This window comes from Anopheles nili, chromosome 3 (genome assembly GCF_943737925.1).
Source record: "Anopheles nili chromosome 3, idAnoNiliSN_F5_01, whole genome shotgun sequence".
Classification (NCBI taxonomy): domain Eukaryota; kingdom Metazoa; phylum Arthropoda; class Insecta; order Diptera; family Culicidae; genus Anopheles; species Anopheles nili.
The window spans coordinates 43,476,768-43,500,724 of NC_071292.1; the positions used below are offsets into that span (position 1 = coordinate 43,476,768).

Below are 23,957 nucleotides of genomic sequence, written 5' to 3' on the forward strand. Positions count from 1 at the left end.
TGTTTGATGTAGCGTTTACGGAATAATGTTGTAACATATCGAAATAATGAAGAAAAAACGCATGAAATTATTATAAGAATATTTGCTCGATTTATATCCAGTCAACTTCTACAGAAATGAAGAAGTTTATTTTACCAATCTGAACGAAGCGGCCGATCCTCCTTAAATTCGATATTTGGTGTGAATTAATCTTTCAAATTCATAGTTATTTCATGGGACTCCAAACGATTACATGTTATGGGTTCTATTGCAACTAAGAAAGGCGAAAGATTTATTCGACAACTGAAGAGAGGTCAGAGTATTGCAACTAAGAAGGTGCTCGTTGAATGGTTAGTTAAAGCCCTTCAAGACTTATTTCGCTCTTAAAGCGATATTGTTAATATTTTATGGAACAGAATTCCAAACCATAATTTCACAGCGGGAGAGAAAGCAGCTAATTTCTTTCACTACATATAACAAGATATAAAAATCACATATCTTAGAATATCACAAGATTCCAATATTTAACTCATCCTTTTCTACAGCGAAAATGAATGTCTGAATGAAAAGAAATAGTTATCGTAACGTATTATGCTATATTTCGCATGACTTCTGTGTTTGAAAACTTAAATACACATTTCTAGGATAATCATCATACTAAACAATCTAAACTTATTTTGAGTAATATAACAAACCACTCAGTTATGTTTATAATGCTGCTCTTTTGCACAACTTTAATTACTAGTTTCAAAATTCATGCCCAGCTCTTTCATTCTGTGCTCAATATCAAGCGTTGGTAATCCATTTTCCTTGTTATAATGGTAGCTTAGGATCAGCTGTTTTTCCTCCAACCCAGGAACATGCTCGAATAGCGATCGTCCCAAGCCTTCGTCAATATCGTTTTCCTCTCGAAGGATGCAGAAATACACTAGAAATATAGCCACACTGAAGTTCACGACGTACGGTTGAAACCAAGGAGTATTTTGTGCTTTGGGCCCGCTGCGACTTCGTTCGGCCGTCCATCGAGATGCAGGGCTTCCAAAGTATTTGATAGGTTTATTATTGACCTCTTCGGTCGGCGCTTCTTGTTTTTGATTTCCAGCCGTATGTGAGAATTGTGCTGATGATCGTAGCGCTCTGCTCAGATGTGTGCTGTAAGGGGGCGAAATAAGTGATTAATGACGGATAAAAATCTTTCAAATCAAAAAATCATACACACTTCATCAAGATTGTTTTCCATCTATTGAAGGCTGCAATTTGTGCCATGGTTATACTTAATTACAGTGCAGTTTACAGACACACAGTTTTCGATGAGATCCGGCAAAATTACACAATGTTATTGTTAAGTATTGTTATGACATTTCTGAGGAGTTTCAAAAACCGTAGCACACGAACGTATGCCATTGCTTATGAATATTGAGTGAATAAATATACCGCACGAAGAATCTCTGTAAGAAATGGTTGTTGAAGGTATAAACGACAGTACAAAAGAGAGTTCACGATGAAAACAAAGGTTTGTTTAGCTCGATATGTCAGTTTCGATTTGGCGCCGAAATCAAACAGCATTCAGGAAAAATATACACTGCAATGGAGCAAGAACAACATTCTGAAGATATGTTCGGCACACAGGACGATGCCGCGCTCCAGGAAGCGGTATCCGTTGCGGAAAATACTCCAATAATCCCAACCGAGAGCATCACATTTCCAGTACCATTAGATAAAAATGGTAACAGTGTCGAAGAAAAACAACTTGACCCACAAGATATGGACACGCCGGATCTATTCTTCTCAGAAGATATGAATGATAAACAAAGTGAAGAAGAAAATATTCCAGAAGAATCAAATGCTGCTGATGATAATGTGGATTCAGTAGAGGCACCTAAGAGCAACGATGAATTATCGGCAGAAGTGATCGAATCTAGCGTTCCCCAAGAAGCTGGTGCCCCAGCACCTGTTGTTAAAAGTAAAGTCAAATCAAACCGTCAATGGGGTGTTATTATACAGTTACCTTTTCTTATTTTTAAGGTTCTCCTGAGGAACGGCTGGCTCAGTTTCCGTTCGCGCGCATTAAACAAATAATGAAACTCGACCCTGATGTCGGAATTCTATCTGCGGAAGCAATATTCTTAGTTACGAGAGCTTCGGAGTTGTTTCTTCAAACGCTAGCAAAGGATGCTAGTTCTCAAACTTTAATGTCGAAAAAGAAAACGATGAGTAAAAGGGATGTTGAGGCAACAATAGATAACGTTGACTCATTGATATTCCTGGAAGGGATGATGAATGTTTAACAACTATCAACCGCTTATTACATTATAGATTATATGTTAATTTAGTGTATTACAATATAATATCATACCATCTATCGTGTATTGCATAATTTAGCCTTTACGCATGCTATGAACATCACCAAATTGGTCAGTATTGTAGATTAAACCCATGTGTATCTTTTTGATATTTGATGTGTTTTTCGAAGTCATTCGTCCTTTGCGTAAGTTTTATCTCAAACTCTATTCATAGCAGAATTTGGCGAAAGTAGTGTATATAAATAGCAAATTTGTATAATTTGAATTCTTAGTTTGATGTTTTTTTCATTGCTGTCCCGTGCTGCTGAAATTCAAATCACATTTATATCTTGCATGATAAGTTCATGCTAAATGAACTCCATCTCACCTCGTGAACCATACCACATAAACAATTCTATGGTGGAATTCATGATCAGTTTTGCGACTTGGGACGTAACCGGCTTTTCTATATATTTTGGTATTCGAAATTCGTGATTTGTATGCATTAGGCTGAAATAAAAGTAACATTTTTATATAAATCTTTAAGATACCGTAATTTTTCACCATTCCTCTGCATAAAATGCTCATCATTTGTTTCTGTATCCGTGTAATAGCAAAAGTTTATTTCAAATCGATGAAATTCAACTGTACCATAATGCTGTTGGGAAACCAAATTTTTTTCATTTTTTAATGTAAAAATAGGTTGGATGAGAGTACTTTTCATGCGAGTATAATTGCATATGTTTATTTTTCAATAAGCAGTCTGAAATATTAAGTTCCAATACAATTTCAACTGGCTGTAGTCACCTTGGGTCAAACCAGATTGCTTGGCTCTATGTATCTTGATTTTGCATCATTTTAGAAAATGGCGGCGTTTGCGTGACTGTGTACGGTTGGTGATGCGTGCGATAGAAATGTTTTGAACTGATGTGTCGTGCAAGGTAAGTGCCGTGTTGCCGTACGTGCGTTAGAATTACTTCGTTAAAGACGTTAAACAATGATTCTGTGTTGTATAAAATATTATCACCGCGAAAGTTGTCTAATAAAAAAGACCGCGGCGTTCTTCGGTTTGTGATCGGGAAAGCGTCAGGTGAACTATGGCATGCCCGTAGTGCGCCCCGCAGAATACGATAGGCCACGATAGTGTTGTTGGTTCGGGATCGATTTTACATTTTCATCAACCGCGAATATTCCCTTGTGATATCACAAGCGTTGAAAAAATGGTTCCGTGGTTGGAATTGCCGTTGGGGCGTTCGGTGAAATCGTACGATAAATGCACTAAGCGTCGTCCCAGGTAGAGCGAGGGAGAAGACCAGCAGTACATTTGTTTATAATCAAATGTCTGTTTATTGTGAAGTAGAGCTGCACAAGTGCGTTGATGATGCGAAAGCATAACGTGGTGTTAAACCAAGCGCACGAGTAAGTCGCGTGTGAGAACATAAACCTCAATTAGCACGAAAATCTGGTGTGCAAGCAAGTCAGTATTCGACAAATTTCAAAGAATAACTTGACAAATGCGGACAGCGAGCATTATTGTGGGCTACCTGCGACAAAGCTATTTTGTTGTTTTGCTGTATCTCTACCGCCCAGGGGAAAGTGGTGAAAAGAATGGGCAACGTGAGAGAAAAATATCGCGCTACTCGGCTGCGAAAATGAAAATAAAAACAGAAGTCAGCGCGTTTTGTTTGTGGCCGCCCGTCTCGCTACTTCCTCGACAGCATCCGCGCAGTGTAGCGAGAGAAGCTTATCGGATGTTCTGTGTGTGTGGGTTTCGCTCTTTTAGTTTCTCCTATTCAACGCATATGCTACTCCCAAGCACGGAGGGCGCGCATTTCATCTGTTGCCGCGAACATTCGTCGGTAGATTCAATCGTGCGATAGTGTGTGTGCGCGTTTTTCACCTGATTCTTCTTTCGCTGCACACTTTCGCCTGTAATCAGTGCACGCCACGGAAAGCGAGTGAGTGCATGTTCACGCTCACGTAGCTAGAGGCGTTTCGCTACATTTCACTGGAATGATTTTTAATATTTTTTATTTTTTTATTCTACCTGTACTCCCTTTGTTCATCTGTTCTCCTTCCTTCGTCAGAATAGCAACCATTGGAATGGTAGCTCGCCTGCCGGGTAGAAAAATCAAATAGCAGTAGCAGTTTGGTGTCATAAGAAACGATCATTTTCTGATCTTCTCTTTTATTCTGTTCTGTGCTGCTCTTTTATCGAGTAAACAGCCCGGCTTCAAAGAGTATTCGCAGAAAGTTATTGAATAGTTGGAGCGCAAAACACCCTTTTGAATAAAGAGAAACGATTTAAAAAATAACTCATGCAGGTGCGAGCGGGAGAGCACGAAACTGTTGATGAAATCTCTGCAATAAGAGCGTTAAATGTAGGATAAAAAGAGAGAGAGAGAGTGGGAGCACGCGAGAGAGAGAGAGTACGTATTGTATTGCTCGGATTACTCACGCTAATAAGTCTAATAATAGATTTTCTCGTCTCGCAACTAGAAGATACATGCTGGTTTGTTGTAAAATAATGTGGTCTTCTGTGGATAAAGCGTCCAAGAATCTTCACGTGCTGGATGCGAAGATGGCATAGAGATAGATAAATATGTTCTTTTAGGAGCACGCGCAGATTGAACGCCTAACCGACGATCCACGTTGCTGTTATCTGCAAACCATGCGCTTATATGAGAGATTTCCCATTAGCCCTTTTAAATTGACCGTTGGTTGCTACGGTTTGAATGCATTTATCCTAAGGACACAAATGACATTTGGTGTGATGTAATATAGTTGAATATTGCGCGCAAATAATTTCTTGTACCTTATGTTAGTATCGTTCAATCAAGTAAATTTTTATGTTTCTATTTTGTTTCAGTCAAAATGTGGCTGCGAAGCGAAACTAGAGATCGACGATTGCGTTCCAGCAGCGCTCGAAGCGCGGTTAAGTTCAAATCCTCACTCAAAGTGGCTAACCAGAAGACAAAGAAAACTTCTTTAGTGGAACCCGTAGTATCCTCGTCCCGCCGTTCGCCGGGGAACAGCCCATCGTCGGTTGCTAAATGCCGGTCGGATGTATCGACTACGACAGCCGAGAGTTCCATCGTGGTGCGCTGTGTTACCACGTCTAGCGTTGCACCAAAGTCGATCGTATCTCGTCGAGCGCACAATAAAGGAACCCGCAATCATCGGACAGCAACAGGCGGTGGTGGAGATGGCGACAAATCCAGCAGCCGAGAGAGCGTTCCGATCCTCGAAGATTGCAAGGAAAATTGTTGGCAGGATAACAATGATCTCACGCTGTTCGATGGCACTACTGTTATCGGTCAAAAGCACTTTGAAGAATTACCCACGCACTCTAGCTGCCTCCCTGCGCAGCACTTACCTGGTGGAGTAGTTCCACCTAGCAACGGTCTGGCGAATGTCGTCGATCCTGCGGGTGTAAATTATTCCGTCGAAACCGCTGAGCATGGTTTGTTCTCGAAAAAAGTTACCGACGATCTAGGATCTGCCGAAGACGAGTTGAACCAGTTTGGTATAATATCGTACGATTCCAACAAGAACACGCTGCTTGGTCACCCGATCGTGTTGCCACCGATGAATTCCTCACTGGTGAGCAATGTGATGGCGCTGCCTTCGTCCCAGGAAGTAGTGGAACCGTTAAACTCAAAATGCATCACAGAGTGCGACAGCACAACGGCGGATCTCGGTAGCGATATTGCCGCTGAGGACATTAGTAGTTTGCGGGTGGCATCGAGTGCCATCCGAAGCGTGGAAGAGGATACAATCCTTCCTTCCACCTCGAGCGAGGGAGACTGCTCCAAGTCAAGTGCAATCATATCTTCACAGTCGCTGGAAATCGTCGTACCGGAGGTTGATTCGACCACGGACACGATCCCACCGGACATGTCTTCTGCTAATGTAATTGCTGGCGATATGATCGCCTCATTTCCCCTCGCCGCTTCTTCCATCGTTGCGACCGGTTCGTCGATGTCCTCGTCGTCGTCGTCGTCCTCATCGTCCTCCACATCTTCCTCGTCATCATATTCATCGTCAACATCTTCGTCGTCGTGCAATTCATCGCTTGCAGCGTCCGTGTCTGCCGTTTCGATGGTAGCTTCTTCGCTGTCTTCGACTTTCCAACCAGTTGCGTACAGCAATTGCTCATCCCTCTCGGCCGGAGGATACGAGGAACAGCCCCAATCGAGCTATTCACCGAGTCAAACGGCTGCCGCCGCTGCGGTAGCTTCTGACTTGATTTCAATGTTCGACGAGGAGCACTACAAAAATGCTACCGATCTCGGTCAGTACTCGGACTTCTCGTACAACGCCCTGTTAACGCAGGCGTTGCTGAGCTGTGGAGATGCGGCAGCTGCGGCAGGACTCAATCTAAATTGTGGGCAGTCCAGCACGGAGAATTTGAACGATTCCGCGTTTCTTTCGTCACTCAACACGACGGCAATCGAGAACTTGAAGGCATTGACGTCCCTTTCGAGCATGGGTCATAACATGGACGGGATGATGTTGGATGATGGTACTGGTTCCAGTTCTAGTGGAGGTGCGATGGGTTATCTTACGGAGTACGGCAACCCGCCACAGCACCAGCGAACGTTGGATGGAACGGAACAACAATCTTTGATTCACAACATCGAATGCAATGAATCGATTCCCATGTGCGGCGATGATCCCGAGGCCGCTATGCAGCTCGAAAACAATGAATGCATAGAAATGGAGGTAGGTTTCTTCCCAAAATGCTCGACTTTCATGTCAGCTGGTCAAGATCGATTACTTATTTACTTTTTTGTGATTATTGTAACTTGCAGGAATCGAATGACGGACAACATGATGATTCGTCTTTGCGAGCTTTCGATCCTTATCTGTTTATCAAACATCTGCCCCCTTTGACGTGTGAAATGCGCTCCAAGTGTCCGGCGCTTCCTCTGAAGACCCGGTCCAGTCCCGAATTTAGTTTAGTGCTCGATCTGGACGAAACGTTGGTGCATTGCAGCTTGATGGAATTATCCGACGCAAGCTTCAAGTTTCCGGTGCTGTTTCAGGAGTGCAAGTACACAGTGTTCGTACGCACGCGACCGTATTTCCGCGAGTTTCTCGAAAAGGTATCACAAATCTTCGAGGTGATTTTGTTCACCGCCTCGAAGCGCGTCTACGCCGATAAGCTTCTGAATCTACTCGATCCCGATCGACGGCTTATTAAGTAAGTGGAGCGATGTTTTCCGATTTGGGAAAACAAATGTGAATTTCACTATATTTAATTGATCTTTATCTTTTCTATTATCTTTAAGATATCGTTTGTTCCGCGAACATTGTGTACTAGTCAACGGGAATTACATTAAAGATTTGACCATTCTTGGCAGAGACCTTGCCAAAACTATCATCATCGATAACTCTCCGCAGGCATTCGGGTTGGTATAGCACTTTGTTATTTACCCCCAAGAAACAGTCATTCTTTAATAATGTGAACTTATTTACAGATACCAGCTAGAAAACGGTATACCTATCGAAAGCTGGTTTGTTGATCAAAACGATTCGGAGCTGATGAAAATTCTACCATTTTTAGAACGATTGGTAGAGATGGTAAGATATCCTTCGCTCGTTTTATCTATTATCGCTCTAATCGCTTATATAATCTCTAACGCTTCTGTTAATTCGTTTCAGCGCGAAGACGTTCGACCGCATATTCGTGAAAAGTTTCGATTATTTTCATTTTTACCGCCTGACTAAAATGCTTGCGTGTTTGCAGTATGTTTGCAGTTTTTGCAGTGTGTAGTAACTTTAGTTAATTTGAACATTTCGTAACGTAAGCCCATTTTGAACGGTAATCAAATACTACATGAGTCGTATTTTCCAAACCATTATCAGCTGAGAGGTCATACTCTAGTAGTATTTAGCTCATATGATGTATAGTTTAACGGAGGCAATCTCTATAAACAAGCATACACAGAACAAATCAAATCACGGTGTAAAGTTGTAAACGTTGGAAGAGGTCGGTACACTTGGTGTGAGTTAATAGTACATTCATATTTATGTAATACAAAAGTAGACTAAACTGATACGATAAGCAGAGATAATAATACCGTTTTGCACAAGCACATAGTTTAAATGACACACATTACGTAGAGAAGAATATTAAAAACTAGACACACCTTTGTTCATAACGTAAATGAACTCATCATAACAGATTCATCAATCCATACTCTAAACGAGGGGTGCAGATTAGAAAATTCGATTGAATCAATATTATTGGTAGGAATCTGAAGTATAATTGTAGATGCTTGGCGCAAAGTTCACCTTCTCTCGACGTTCAAGGAACGGATCAAAACACACACAGATGAATTGTGCGAAAGTTTTGCTTTTGCTGTTAAGTTGATTAGTTCGGTATGATTGCAGTTTTCCAATCACCGGATCGGATGCTTAAAAGCGGACGAAAATATAACCAATAATATGCAGATTAACGCAAACCACTTGGGATGCCATAGCGTGCAAATCAAAGTACAGAAATATTAGAGTCAGATGCATTAATACATAACAAAAAGTACATGAAAATCATACACATATACATATATATATACTATATACAGACACCTTAAATTCACTCCGTCTTAATGTAAGCATGGAATTTAATATTTAACAGACACCGTTGAGTGGCAGATCGTCATAAGAGCAAGCTATGTTTAGGCGTAAATTGCGTCTAAAGATACAAAAAATTGCCGCTTTAGTTATATGATGGAATTCATGGTTAAATTTTATTACGAATACGTAGAGGATGAACTTAGGACAGTTAATATTACTACTTGATTATGATCAATCAACATTGTTAAATAATGATGTTTCTTCCGTTTCTTTTTAAATAGTGTAACTAGCTTGTAAAGTGATTTTTTTTATTTATTAACCCACGATTACGGCGTGACCAACGCGTGTTCGATGAATAACATCTCTCCATGGAGGAGCAGAGTTATGTTGTTGAAAAAGTAGAAAGAAGACAAATTCGATACGTTTATTGAATTGTTTCTTTTTTTTTTGTTACGATATGCAACCGAGGCCAGCGAAGAAGATCCTAAATTATCTCTCCTTTAACAACGGCCACAGATCGGTACTTACAGTCCTCCAACTCACCGGTGTCTTTGAGATCGGTACTTACAATTTCCCAGTAGCGCGCACTCAGCAGTTCTAAAAAACTCTTTATTATATTATTTTGTTTAATCGCTGCGATCGTGAAGTTGAGCTCATTACAAGCAAACGCATCCAATTAATATGAAGCATAAATTTTGTGCAAACCATTCTTTTACACTCAGCTAGCAGCTAGTTAGTACGAAATCAAGCTTTCGAGCATCCATGCACTTACTTTTCTTTTCACTTCCTAGTTTTTTCGCCGTTCTTCCTGCATATGTGAACACTGTATTAATGAGAATTATTTCATATGTAATAAAAAATTGATTTCTCTTAAAAAAAGACATTTTTACTTATCTGAATATTGATGACAAACAAATCAAAAATAATTATTTACTGAATCGGAATGATCACGCGTTCTTCGCGGGTGATTCTCGTTAGTTTCTTTCGAAAAGAATATCTGCGCATCGAAATGGAAATGTGTTAATTTATGTTCTTTATTTAGTGCATTTGTTTTACTCCTCTAACTTTAGGTATGTTTGGAACAGAAAGCCCGTTGCAAAATTTACATAAATTTCCAATTTGTACACCGAGTCATGAGGACAATCCAGATATTTTATGCTCTAACTTTTACGCGGCAATGTAACGCAAGACTCATTCAAACAGAAAGCAAACTTGCCTTTGAATGCGGGAATACACAAAACATCGATTAAACGTACTAAATCGCTGGTAAATTTTGAGTTCGTTTTTTTAAGTAGCTTAGTGTTTGTTTTTTTTAATAGCTTATCGCCTTTTTGGGATGATTGGTAAAGTACGCACACAGTTAATGTTGTCGTTGCATTACATCTCGTCCTTTTCAAACGTTCGTTAACAAGTACAGTCCAAATACTACGATAAACGTACAGCAGCGCTTATACCGTGAGGGCATGGATTTATGCTGCCTCGTGTTTTTTGTGTGCATATTCAACACAACACACCGCCCGTTTGCTTGATGACCCGTGTAAAATTGAATTGTTTGCAGTTTTGCGGTTCCCACGGGTTCAGTACTGATTGGAAATTTAGGCATCACGTTAGCTTTCTTGTAGCGTTTGGGGGCGAGCTGTTCAGATGTCTCGAGAGAAAATGGCCCTGCCATAAGCTTTCAAAATGCTCGCATTCCACAAGGGATTCGACTTGTTATCGCAACGGGTTGCCTTGCGGTTGGATAACGTAAATTTCGAGACGCACACGGTTAGTGTTTACTTTGCTGCTCCGTTTCGTATTCCTAGGTGCATATTCTTGTGTCGTTTTGTTACAATTTTGCTAAGTGTAAATATACATTTATTCATATCAGTACCATGTTTGTTACCCTTTCCAACTCGGTCATCCCTTTTTCGCTACAAAAATATATATACTTATCATTGTTCATTGTTAGTTTCGCAGGAGAGACAAGCTGTGTGTGAGTGTGAGTGTGTTTCGGGATGGTAATTTATCCTTATTTGCCGCGTGAAGTCGAACGTTGAACGGAAAATTTCGTTCGCCCTTTTTCTCCTGTTCGAATGCTTTTTCCAATGCTACAATACAATCACGAGAGGGAGTGGGTTTAGCATAGGGTTAGCATAGACCAATAGTGTTTTCGTCCCCCGTTCGCCACGATCGTACGCGTCTATCTTAAAAAATGGTCACCAATTTAAAACGTCCAGAGAAGAGATTTTTTTTCTTGAGTTCGGAATAAACGTTCTAACATGGTTCTTACTGTACTGTTATATATAATGCATTTTTTGTTGTTGTTTAAATCTAATAAAACGCTGCTTCTACTGTCGCACTATTATAGGAAGTACTAAACATGTAAGGTTGCCGGTAAATATGTCCGCTTGCATACGCTTCTTTGCAAAAGTAGTATCACCATTCGAGTCAATTTAGGAATAAAACGTTGGCAAACATCTCGTGCCCCTGCTGCTTCTTCCCCATTTGCGGGAGCGTGGCTGGTTTGTGCCTAGAATTGCGCCAACCTGCTTATCCCCCAACCAACAGATTTCAAAACGGTACGATGTAAAACTATCGTGGGGAAATAATCGCTAGCCCTAAGAATTCAGTAACGTAAGTCATTGAAGGCCATCGATGTGTCTATATACTTATCTAACTATCCTAGGGTTGGTTTCAGTGTTGGTTGCCATCCTCCGGTCGAACTGTGCTGCAAGTGTAAAAAAAAAACCAAACTGGACACCTGGAGGAACGCTGGATCTCGCCCGGGTGTGCGGATTTAACGATAGGAAGAGTTAGGTTTGCTAGCGAACATGCTAGCCGTGTAGCTTTCGTCGTATCACTTGCTCGAAGATCGATAAACAGCACAGAAGGGAGAAGGGAAGAGGGCTTGTTGCTGCTTTAGGGAACATCGTGGCTTTGTTGTTGGTATCTGGTAGCAAATGTGCAAAGATTTGTCCGGATGATTTAGAGTATTGTGCACGCGGTACCGTGCATAACTTCACTGATGAACATTGGCGTACCAGCGCCTAATCCTCCATCAGTTTTTTCGTTTTCATTCTGTTCAAAAACAATCAAGAATGTAAGGTTATGTTCTACACGTTCTTGCGGGGTTCCAGTTTCAACTTGCGGTGCTTACCTGATCATACTCGCAGTCAAAGTATCGACTTTGACAGTCCAAACAGCGACACTGATCGGACATCTTGCACGTGATGCCACACTCCTTGGCTACAGCTTTGTACAGCTGCTTGCTGGACTTGTACAGTATCTCTGGACCCTTGATTTCCGCCTTTGGGACCGTCGTGTGTTGATCGTAGATCGGCTGTGAGTTACTGTACGTACTGCACTCTTCGTCCATCGACAGAGCATCTTGGTTTTCGTTCGATAGGCATGTTTCGTCGATGACCATTGTTTCCATTTCTTCAGCTGGCAAAGCGAAAGAAATACAAGTTTTAAATTACTTCCTTACTAATGAGCCGATCGAATCGAAGGTCTAGACGTACCTAAATCTTGCAGGCCTTCGTTGCAGCTCATCTGATACAGAGGATCGCAGGATCCCGTACAGGTGAGCAGGTTCTCCTGCGAGGGAGTCGTTGTAGAGCTACAGGTATACAGAGACGAATCGATGGATTCCTGCTTTCTCGTTCTGCCGGGAGAATCCTGCTCCGGACAGGGAGGCAGCTGCTCGGAACCAGCCGATTGATTGTTAGCCATCATTTCGTACCCCAGCGCGGTTGGCGATAGGTTTAGCAAGGATGTTCGATTGTTTTCTTTATCCAAAGCTGCGAGGCGGTTCTTGAATACGGGATGGGAAAAGAGACATGTTAAGCTTCTTCAGTTGCATTTGTTGTGTTGACAACATGTTGTTTTGACATAAGTTTCAGCGACTGACTCGGGAACAACATACTGCACCAAAAAACGTGCCTACTTCGATAACTTACTTCTTCTAGCACATGCTCGTACGACGGCGGTGGGCTAAGTGGTATAACGTTAGTAGGCTCTGTGTTCGTGAGCGAAGGATTGTCATATCCTGAAACGAAAGTTCCAATCAGTACAACGAAACACCCACATATGTGGCACGAAGGGTGCATGAGCGGTTCGAGAGGGTTTTGGATGGGGAACGTAAAACGAAACACATGTTGTAATGATGTTACTCGCTACGTCGAGATTGTTCACAGGGTTTGCTGAACCACCCGCCGGAACAAACCCCACGGATGCTGGCAGCTGCCAATTACCTAGTATTGGTTCGTCGGTAGTGTTACTGGTCAGTATTAAGGCGCGCCGGTCGTTGCTCATCGACACAAGGCTATCGTTATTCTGCTCTGAGTCAAGGGTGGTGCTGCTACCGAACTCAACTGCGTTCGCACTGTTCAAAAGAGGTCCGACCGGATTGGATTGGCTATCTACTACGACATCCTGCTCCTGAGAGGTACTACGCGACGACCCACTACCCATGCGGAACTTAAGCTTAAAGGGAGCCATTGCTTGAGAGAAGGGGTTAGGTTTTAGTTTTAGGTCGGTTATTTTTTTTATTTGGGGGGACGTCGTTTTTCCACGGCGACTTTCGTTTACGCTCTGTTTTCGGTGATAGTGCCGCGAAAACACGGCCAACTTTGTTAACTTTCGCACCGCGGGACGATTGCGCAACCTAGGCAACGAAGTAGAAGTAGCGAGCTCAGAGTACCCACCACCGCTGGAAGTAGAGTAAAGGATATTGAAGAGATAAGGAAACATAAACAGACAGATAGGCGAAAGCGAAAGTGGGGATGCATCAAACATGGTCAAAACAGTAAGTGGTAGAATAAAACGTTACAGTAGAATGAAAAATCCGGGAAATTGCTAAATCAAGCTAGTAGCATTGAGCATCGATGGGGAAACATACGGAAAAAAAATGAAATAGTCTGGTACTAGTGTATTTGGCGTATTTGGTGGGTGAAGTTGTTAATGATGATTATGCGCACTCAATCGATCTATCGATAGGAAGTACTACTAACGGGGGCACAATAACTGAATCCATCGTAGTCCAATGAAATCTGAGATCTAAGACCGTAAGGACAAACGAAACAATTTTAAAGTAATTTGGCTCAATCTTCCTTACGTGCCCAAGGCGGTAACAAGAGCATGTTCGCTTCTACGATTCTTTTCAGGTTGAGATTGAACTTCACCATTGAATATTGCGCAAAGTCATACGAGTTACCGTTATTACTGTAATTGAGTGATTTTCTTAATGAGGGGCTCGCTGATCAACTATAGATAGGGTTTTCATACACGTCTGTGAACAGACTGCAACAAACTTCGACTTTAAATATGCCATTTACTAATTGTTAGATATTGGATAGTTTGGTCAATGGAAAAAATATATAAAATGCATACACCAAGAATATGGTAAGGATCGTGATGGTGGCTGGTCAGAATGCAAGCAAACTTCGTACGGGAAACGCGAAAAGAATAATGCTTAAAGGCGTATTTTGGATTTGTTGCATGAGTCTTTTGGTAAGCCTGCAAGCCAGCAGCACCTGGGATGATGACGCCAGCTCCCTGGTGTTTGATTATTATCGCGCAAGAAACGTGAAATCGGTGACAGTTTTTGCCTGCTGGAGTCCAGCACAACGGTACAAATTCTTCCGTCAAACAACGAGAATTGGACTGATGGTGGCTTTCGTGGAACCAACTGGTGTGGGAATTACGTCGCTACATCCCAATCGAATCTCGCAAGGAGGAATGCTGGTCGATGCAGCGTGCAGAGAAGACGTATCAGAGATGTGGCAAATGGTGAGTTTATTTGATCGTACGAATTCGAAATTTAACTGTCCGATTTTCATCCCATTTGGAAAGGATCGAACATTGAATGCGCTTCTGGTGGGAAATTTGCACTGGTTAATAGTGGATGCTTCATTAGAGACTGCTTATGGAACCAATGGTACCATAGGAGTACCACCGGAGCTAGAGCAGCTCTACAACGATTGGTTCCGACAACTCGAGCTGGTACCGTACACAAACGTTGTCGTAGGCTTTCGCAATACTGCTAGACGCTGGGAATTACGAGAAGTGTTCAAACCGTATCGAAAGGCAATGCTGTCGGCAGACCTGATCATCTCAAATTACACACCATCCGAGAACAACCCGGAACGATTACGCAAAAGTCTCGCGGTTCGCGAAATCACCGCTAGTCGGCGTCGTAATTTGCAAGGATTCGCCATGCCATGCGGCACTGCGGTAAGAATTTCGCCTCAACTTCATCTATCACTCGTTTTACTTCATTTATCGTTGCACCTCACAGACAACCTCGCCAGAGTACTTCAAGGGAATGGACGACCGAAACGACGTGCACGATCTCTTCACGAAAGCTAACTTCCCGTTCATCCGTGAGCTGATGTTTGATCTCAATTTCACGCTCAACATGGTGCAGGTGGACAAGGTGGGCTACAAACACAACGGCACGTTCAGCGGTGTGATGGGCAAGTTTCAGAATCGCTCGATCGAGCTCGGGTGTCTTGGGACGTTGATGCGTACTGAGCGCCTCGAGGTGGCGGACTTCATGATCGTGACGCTGATCATCAAGAGTAGCATCATCTTCCGACAGCCACCCTTGTCGATTGTGGCCAACATATTCGAGCTACCGTTCAGTGTCGGTGTATGGTTGTGCTGTTTCGCACTAGTGACGATCTACTGGATCTCGATGATCGTGGTTAGGTGGATGACTGACGAGGAACGATTCAGTTCGGTAGAATCACTGGTCTTCATCATCGGTACCATGTGCCAGCGAGGGTACGAACTGGTACCACACTTCAACGGCACCCGTTTGTTGATGTTCTCACTTCAACTGACCAGCTTCTTCATCATCACGTCCTATTCGGCCAGCATCGTGGCATTGCTCCAGAGCCCCAGCAGAGTCATCGCGAGCGTAGGTGATCTCGTGAGTTCTCCGCTTAAAGCAGGTGTCATGGACACAAGCTACGGTCGAGTATATTATCAAGAGACGCAGGATCCGGACGTACAAGCACTATACCGGAGAAAGATCAAACCACACGGTGACAACTCCTTTATTGAGCCGGCGGAAGGAATTGCTCGCGTAAAGAACGAAATGTACGCGTTTGAGGTAGGTTTTAGACGGTAGGATCGGATCGAGTGACTTTAATTCCACTTCCGGTACGTTTCAGGCAGAAGTGAACGCCGCCTACAAGGAGATAAAGAACACGTTTGAACCGGATGAGGTGTGCAAATTGCACGAACTCGAAGCCATCAAACTTCCCCCGTTCGGTATTCCGATTGTGAAGGGCAGCAAGTACCGGGAGCTGATTCGACAACGGCTGCTGTGGCAGCGGGAGGTCGGCATAATCAAGCGGTTCAACATCATTTGGATTCACCAGAAGCCACAGTGTGAAAACCCAAACTCCGGCTACAGCTCGGTCGGGTTGGTGGAGATGCGCTATCTGTACTTCTTTCTCGCTGTGGGGTTCCTGGCCGCGCTCCTGACGCTCATTGGCGAGCGTTCCTGGTGGAAGGAGTTGGCGAAAAAGGCAGAATTGCGTGGTAAAATAATCAGCGGCGAAAAGAAGCTTAAGAGATAATCGTTTCTGTAAGCGAACCGCAACCACGGGATATGAAATCGATGTGATCGATGTGATTATCGTGCAAGCGTACCAATTGATATTGATTTCGCCCCATTAGACGGGGGAGTGTTTGGTTGGGAAAAACATGTGCACGGTCGGGTACGCTAGCGGAAATAGAATTGGCACACTTTCAACTGCGAAACTGGCTCGTTAGACCTCGACAACCTTAATGATATTTGGTGCAGATTTTTTTTTTTATTTCGCTTTCGTGTTGTGCTACTTTTTTGCCACAACTATTATTCAGCACTTTAGCACTAAAATGAGCATAATGCATTATGCGTGTTATTAAACGTTTCGGCGTAGGCTCTTTTCAAGTGGAATAAATTCGCAAAAACTAAAAATGCCGTCATCCTTTGCAACATACATTTCCCCTTCCCTCACGACCTCACAGAACAAAATCAATTTTCAGAAGGAAGTAAAAAGAAACACAAAACCAACAAACGAGGCCAAGCGGCATCAACCCAGGTCATGATAGGAAGAGCAACATAACGGCGACCATCTTCTTGACATCGGTTATCGATTATCTGGCTTGGCTCGTCCTTCAAAACTTTTGTTCGTTTACAGTCCACGAGCGCAGCAAATCTCGGCGTAGTCATAGTGTGCCGTACGGTTGCTGGCTTTTTTTTTCTGTTACCAATTTTCCACCCCGGAAAAGTGCTCTGTTGATGGGTTTGCTTCCATAACAACAGCGAAGCAACTCATCGCTTACTGTGTTGGATACCGAGAATAGAGGTGTATATATTTATATTTTTTTTCTATAAATGTAGCTCACCGATCACTGATATAGCACACAGAATTGGTAGCCCATTTTTACGCAGCTTTTTCAGCAACACGGGAGGAACTGTTTACTACACAATACTCAGCACGCCACAGCAGGCATTCTTCGGGAGCTATTTTAATCGAGTTGCAACACTTACGATCGAGTCGCATTACGAGCCGGGGATTTACGTTGAGAGCAGTCGTTGGAGCAGAAAATACTTGTGTCAGTTGCATGTGCGCCGCTGATTATCAAAGTGGGAGATCCGGCTTTTGGTTGCGGACCGAGGGTCGAGTGCTTCTCAAATAGCTAATGCATTCTTGAATAAGTACGTTCTTTTCCATGAATGACAAGAGCGTGGCATTTACATCGTAAACCACCGGAGCGCGTTTTGCGTCCGGCATTAGGAAAGAAGCGACGAGCTAATGCCCACCCGTGGTACAGGCGGCACTTTTCCGAAGGACACACACAAGAGCTGTTGACGGCAGGACTCGTGAACTAACGTAATGACACAGCTTATTTTCGCTCGCTTTGCAGCCGAGCCTGCCTCCGGCAATGCCGTTGAGGGGTTTTTGTAGAAAGTTTTTGAGCTTTTGAGTCCGTTTTGCTGTTAGCAACCGTTGAAGGGCACGAACCGTTTTCCCATGCACGGAAAATCATGCGGGACGTACTCATTCGTTTGACACGTCAAAAGTTTTATTATGTTACAGTTTTGATGGATTGACTTGGGCTGATGGATCGGTGATGATTTATACTCGGAGTGGTTCGATGGTGACAATTTCAAAGATTCATAAGGGCATTAGGATAATGTTTCTGTGTATGGTGGTGGTATGCGTTGTATCTTGCGTTGCTGGAAACAATCGGGAGTGATCTTTGTGTGGGATCTGATACAAAAGAAATGGCTGATAAACTACATAATGCTGGCAGAAATTGACTATTCATTTTAAAGCAATGCGAATGTTGAATTGGGCAAACTTTTATAAGCTACGAAATAAACTAAAGCAGTGATTTATGAGTGTTTGTCTTAGGTATGACTATGGAATGAATCGCAGAATGTAATGTTCAGAATCTATACTAAAATATATAATGAAACGGTGAGGTATAGATAGAAAACAAATTCCTTTAAATCAATTGTCTAATTTGAAAGAAAACTATAGAAGATATAAAAGGATGATTCAAAAGAGGTTTTTTTTAATATGAGCCCAAAAATTGAAATGGGATACATTTATTTCTGAGATTTTTTTTTACAAAAATTGAATTTAGATAAGTTTTCTACTTTTCTACTTATTGTTGGAAATTAAAATTTTGTAATAAATAAAGATTGAAATGAGTTGATTTTTTTGTTGGTTTAACTAAAATCCATTTCGAGTTGATTGTGTAAACATTTCTACCAAAAACATAAATTTACACACATCGACAAAGATGTAAACGTATAGTAAATTTATTGTACGATTGTGTATTGAACACTTCTTCAACCTTTTTGGAATGTTGGACTGTAAGAATCGATTATTGCCAAAGATTACGAATAAAAGCAGCTGTTATTGTTCATATTTGTTTTTTTTTTTTCAAATTTCAGCCGAAACGCAACTCAAACTAACTGTCTGTGTAAAACTGGACAGACAATGGAATAATTTTGATTGAACATAAACGCTCCGCAACGGAACGAAACTGACACGGGTGTGTAAGGGTGATAATTCATCATATATCAAATATCCCATCGCTTCTCGTCGATTGGACGGCGTGAGGCGTGAAGCATACAAAAAAAAATGCAGGACAAACAAAAAGCGTTTCGAAGCGAAAGGAAAGGACCTTCTCGCGTGCCGGACGGGCTGCGCGAGGACAGACGAGATGGGTGGTTTAATTAAGTGCTCTTAGCATCGGCGTGTACCACAGTGGTAGCGTTGTGCGTGCGCTTGTTTGCTAGCCATCCGAACCGAGAAACATAATATCCTCATAGCAAATGTACACAAAATTGACTCGACCGTTCCACTGTCGGGGTCCTGGCACGGACACACTTTGCCCATGGTCGCGAGCCTCAACCAGACTTGGGGGGTTGGGTGGAGATGAAGATTAGTTCAGGATGATGTGTTTCCTTCTCTTTCTTTCTCTCTCTCTCTCTCTCTCTCTCTCTCTCTCGCTCTCTCACGCAAACCCAACGTTTTCTGCGTACACTTCGCATAAGCTTCAAGGACTACTGAGGCTGGAAATCGGCCCTAAAGCGACAGTCGCGAGAACACATTGAACACTCGCTCACACACACCCACACACACATACACATCCTCTCGACAGCACATTGTCTGGAGCTTTCGTCGCACGGTTGTATGCACAATGGCCAGGCGGTGGGGATGAAAAGTTTTGACGGATCCTGGCGATAGCGTTGGCGTGTCTGCATCGTGTGTAATATCGGCATCGGCAAAAACTAGCTAATCAACGTACTACCAAGCGTTCAATACTGCTATTACTACTTAGCTTAGCGCTTATTCATTCAATACCAATACCAACAAAAAAAAACAGGACGAACGCGAAAGAACAAAAACCATTGCTACGAAACACAACCAAGCGATCGAGCTTTGGAAGCTGACGGAACCAGATGGGATCTTTTTTGGCCGGGTAAGAGTTGGGGACACTCACCGAGGGAAAGCGCTTCAGTGTGGCGTAGGGATTTGGGGCATGTTTGCGGACAGCTTTCCGGGGCAATTTTCCATGTGGCCTTTCCCTGCAGCGTGGCGCGGTTGTTTCAGCGGGGACATTCTTTGCTCGGGAGAAAATCGATACACGAGCTAACACACCTTCACCGTGGAGCGTTTGTTTATCACTTTCGGCACCGCGAGCTGGGCAGGACAAACTTTCCTCCACACGGGTGGGTGCGTGGAGATTTGCTAGCAAAACTGCAACAAAACGCACCACAAACAACAGCTGATTTGTGACCGAGAATCCTTTATCGGGACGGTCGGGCCAGTGCTGCTGCCCTGGAGGGTTTTGTTTCGGTTTTTCGGCAAAAACAGACAGCTCCGCTTGGCACCACAGCTATTTACAAGACGCACATTCACCAACACGAGCACTGGGACGGCTCGAAATCCGGAAAACTACTGATCGAGGCGCTCGATTTACCCTGCTCCCAGCGTGTGCTGCGTAGTAAACCGACCCGTTCTGGTGGCGTGTCGAGCCGTCTGACTTTATGCGAACAGAGCGCTTGCGAAGGACTCTACCCCGGAGGAGGCCTGTGCGAGGATTTGACACACGGAGAAAGGAACAAAAAACGTCGTCGTGGTAAGGACAGAGCGCGTCGTATCTCGCGAGAGCGCCTGCATGTATGCAATGCTTTCTGACAGGCGAAGTGACAGATAAAAGAAACACTTTTTCTTTTCGAGCGCTATCTTTGGAAACCCCCAAAAGACCTGTTTTAGAAACGAAATCGCAACTTATTTGGGGTTGAATTTCGGACGCAAATATGCACTACAAGCGTAGAACGTTTCACTGTAGCTATGGGAAGGATTTTTTGTATGTTTCAAAACAATCACCACTGTTGTTTTCCTTGAACAACACTGCAAGGAAATTTGGTGACCACTGAGTCTCGAAACTAGCTGTCATACAGAACGATTAATGCGCAGGCGCCTCCTTCGATTTCTCCTTATTTTGACGAGTGCTTACGGTCGGCCATAATTTATGCTATAAAAGCTCTGTGATCAACAAAGCTGTAATGCTCACTAAATGTGCTTTAAAAGCTCAAAAAGCGATGGACATCTGAGGAAAGCGATACCAATTGATAATATTACGAGTTTAAATAAAAACACACACGTTTTTTATGCAATGGTTAATGGATTTTTCACACATTCGAGATCATTATATTCGAGACCAAATGACTTTTTTGGACAAACTATTGTTATGATATTGCCATTTTGGTTTCACGAATGAACATGTTACACATATAAATACGTACTAAAGGGCTGTTAGATATCGAAACACGTTTGCATTTGATATGGATCCAGCTCAGGGTGCTTTCCAACAAACTTTCCCTCCCCAATGCGACACAACGATAAATCGTTAATGCCACGCAGCACGCCAAATCGATCCGTCCGCGTGCGTGTTGCCACATCAGCGAAATACGAAAGTGCGTCCAGTGCGTGATGATGAATTATTGCACTTCCGCTCCAACCGGACCGGTTCGAGTGCATACCGATCGGTGACGGTTCGCGTTGCGGTTCAGCAACCCACAGCCACACGCTGCAAATCGTTGCAAATGCCACGTACGCTTCAAGCTTGCCGGCTCCCTTGGATCCCTTTTTGGATGGCCACAATTCAACGCAAACCCACAAAACCGAGCATTCGGACGGAAAATCGAGAAACCTGAAACAGCCAGCTGGACCAGCTGGTCGTATCGGTTGCCGCTACGAGGACGAGGACGGTTGATTTCTGCTTCGAACGCACAACCCCGAGCCACTTCGGGGTGAAAAAAAGGGCACACTGACCGTCAGGGCGCAATCGTGTCGTAAAAGTGGATGAAGGGATTTGTGAAATGTTGGGTTAGTTACGGTTTCACCCTCACGCCACTAGCTCGATCACAGTGGAGCGAAAAATACGAACATGCCTTGTAACAATGAACACTACTTTGCGGTTTGGCCTTGCCATCGTGCTTCAGTGATTTCGGAAGGATTCGAATGCTTCAAGAGTTCAGAGAGTCAGCAACCGCTCGCATGCACATGGCTGCGTTCGATAGTGGTGACGGGCGGAAAAGTCGAGATTAAAATCTCGTCGAATCTTGTCGAACTGAAACGGCGTATGATGAATAGAATGTACAAAGCTAGCTGCAGCTTAGTTGTGGATGCAGATGAAAGTTGAAGCACCACCCGTCCTTAAAGGGCGTAAACTGAACGGACTGTTTTTCTTTTGCAAAACACATTTGCCATACGACGCGCGACTCCGGGAGTGGTGTTTTAGTTCAGTTTGTGTCAGTCATTCTGCCTGGCTTGAGGCTTGTAGAGCAAACGAGCTCGTTGCCTTGTTTGGGATTCATAAAATTGCGTTTATGCCTCGTCGACTACATGCTGGAGCAATTCCAAGCGAATGAAGGGAAAAAAATTAAAGTCCCTACTGGAGCAACGGTGAACGAATTATCTATTCGTGGAAGAGCGATTCGTTTCATCCGCAATCTTCTATGAGGTATGTTTGTGTCAGCGAAAAAAAATATGCCGGAAAAATGAAATTTCAGAGGCAGGAAATAATTAAAAGACTAAAAGCACGATCGGAAAAACAGTGTTTTAGGTAACGCTAAAAATGAAGAAGATGTTGTTCATATAAGGTTCCAATTCAAAGCAATTGGAGATGTTTATAAAAGTATTGAAGCGCGAAAAGAAAAATCTAAAATTTGTAAACTTCCGGAGCATCGATTCATTTGCATTGGAATCGATTCATTTCCACAATCAGCACTTTCTTTCTTAGTGATTGTTTTCCATTTTTTAAATTTGCTCCCTACAATCCTCGCTAACAAGCCAGCTCCTTACTCCGGCAAACAATCACGAGCCTCGACAGAACACAACCGTTTCATGGCAAATGGAGCCCGCCACCAAAAAAAATGAAGAAAAAAAACATAAACACTTTTTGGTACACCCCACAAATCTCACCTGTCCTCGGGCCCTGCTTTTCCAGGCCTTTCCGAGGGCCGCCTTTTCCTGCAACCGAGAATCAAAATTTTGTTTGATCTCCTTCTCCCGCAGGGCAAGCAAGCTTTCTATCAAATTGATTCCCTTTTGCGCCCGTATGCCACCCCCCCCCCCTCCTGCTGGTCCGTCCCGACTTTCTCCTCATATCGGTTCGCTTTGCTTCCGCCTTCGCAGCCACTTGAAGAATATTGCTACGCCCCCCGCCGCTGGCCGCTGGCTGAAGACGACGGACGGACACGGAAAAACGCCACCCCCCTCCGAACGCCAACGGCCACAAAGAAACGGCGCCGCGTCCCGTCGATTGTAAGTCAAGTGTGTTCTTGAGCCGCCGGCGTGTCGGCTCACCCGTGAATGAATGGATGGACCCACAGCTCTAAGCACACGAAACAGGACAAACTCCCACGCCCCCCACCAGCCTTGTCCCTTGGGCAAGCGAAACAACCAGGCAACCCCATAAATCGCCCGGTGATGCCTTTGATTTGGTCGTCGGTTTTAGTTTCACTCGCTTTCACCGCCCATTTCCGGCCGCAAAAAGGGCGAAATCAAGCCATCCGTTACGTTCTGACACTCGCGCAAAAATCCACCTCCACAACATGCCATGTGTGTGGGTGGGTGTGGGTGGGTGGGTTAAGACGGGCGTGAAATCCACCCTGCCCTTTATAGGAAAAACATTCCTCCGACCGGGGGGAGGGAGCGGCTTTCGGAAGCCCATTTATTTCTGCGGGTGAAATGATGAATGCCGGCGCGTTGAGCAGAAATAATGGCGAGTAATTTAGTTTCCATTCGCCCCCACTGAGTGTGTCCCTTCTTGGTGGTGAAAGGTGGAATGCCCGTCGGAACAGCGGAACAGCGGAACAGCGGGGCGAAGTGAATGTGATGCGAATTTTCCGATCCAACACCGATGGTGTCGGCGAATGGGCAAAGTCGCGGTAAGCCACACACACACACGCGCGCGCCCGAGCATAGGGGGAGGGGGCTCCCGGAAAGGTGGTTGAAGAGGTCCTGAGAATAAAAAAAAAAAGGATCCGACCGCGTGCCACCGAAGCGTGGTTGTACGAAACAGGGCGAAAAGTTGTACTCCCGG

At 43.7% G+C, this 23,957-nt stretch overlaps 5 protein-coding genes across 5 annotated transcripts; 3 read left to right on the forward strand and 2 right to left on the reverse strand.

Moving 5' to 3' along the window:
- Positions 1 to 692: 692 nt before the first annotated feature.
- On the reverse strand, positions 693 to 1,245 carry LOC128724383 (uncharacterized). The gene is made up of 2 exons (XM_053818109.1): positions 1,199 to 1,245; positions 693 to 1,131 (listed from the first exon to the last, which is right to left on the reverse strand). Exons 1-2 carry the CDS (start codon positions 1,243 to 1,245, stop codon positions 714 to 716), a joined length of 465 nt encoding a protein of 154 aa, XP_053674084.1. The 3' UTR covers positions 693 to 713.
- Positions 1,246 to 1,566: 321 nt separating this feature from the next.
- LOC128724384 (DNA polymerase epsilon subunit 4) lies at positions 1,567 to 2,267 on the forward strand. Its single transcript, XM_053818110.1, has 2 exons — positions 1,567 to 1,942; positions 2,005 to 2,267. Exons 1-2 carry the CDS (start codon positions 1,567 to 1,569, stop codon positions 2,265 to 2,267), a joined length of 639 nt encoding a protein of 212 aa, XP_053674085.1.
- A 2,868-nt stretch (positions 2,268 to 5,135) lies between these two features.
- Positions 5,136 to 7,994, forward strand: LOC128726267 (CTD small phosphatase-like protein 2). Its single transcript, XM_053820064.1, has 5 exons — positions 5,136 to 6,986; positions 7,076 to 7,467; positions 7,556 to 7,675; positions 7,745 to 7,847; positions 7,929 to 7,994. Exons 1-5 carry the CDS (start codon positions 5,136 to 5,138, stop codon positions 7,992 to 7,994), a joined length of 2,532 nt encoding a protein of 843 aa, XP_053676039.1.
- Positions 7,995 to 11,810: 3,816 nt separating this feature from the next.
- Positions 11,811 to 13,325, reverse strand: LOC128726059 (uncharacterized). Its single transcript, XM_053819840.1, has 5 exons — positions 13,079 to 13,325; positions 12,785 to 12,873; positions 12,347 to 12,638; positions 11,983 to 12,269; positions 11,811 to 11,903 (listed from the first exon to the last, which is right to left on the reverse strand). Exons 1-5 carry the CDS (start codon positions 13,323 to 13,325, stop codon positions 11,811 to 11,813), a joined length of 1,008 nt encoding a protein of 335 aa, XP_053675815.1.
- Positions 13,326 to 14,603: 1,278 nt separating this feature from the next.
- Positions 14,604 to 16,414, forward strand: LOC128724385 (ionotropic receptor 75a-like). Its single transcript, XM_053818111.1, has 4 exons — positions 14,604 to 14,615; positions 14,679 to 15,059; positions 15,124 to 15,946; positions 16,008 to 16,414. The coding sequence occupies exons 1-4, from the start codon at positions 14,604 to 14,606 to the stop codon at positions 16,412 to 16,414; spliced, it is 1,623 nt and encodes a 540-aa protein (XP_053674086.1).
- The last annotated feature ends 7,543 nt before the right edge of the window (positions 16,415 to 23,957 follow it).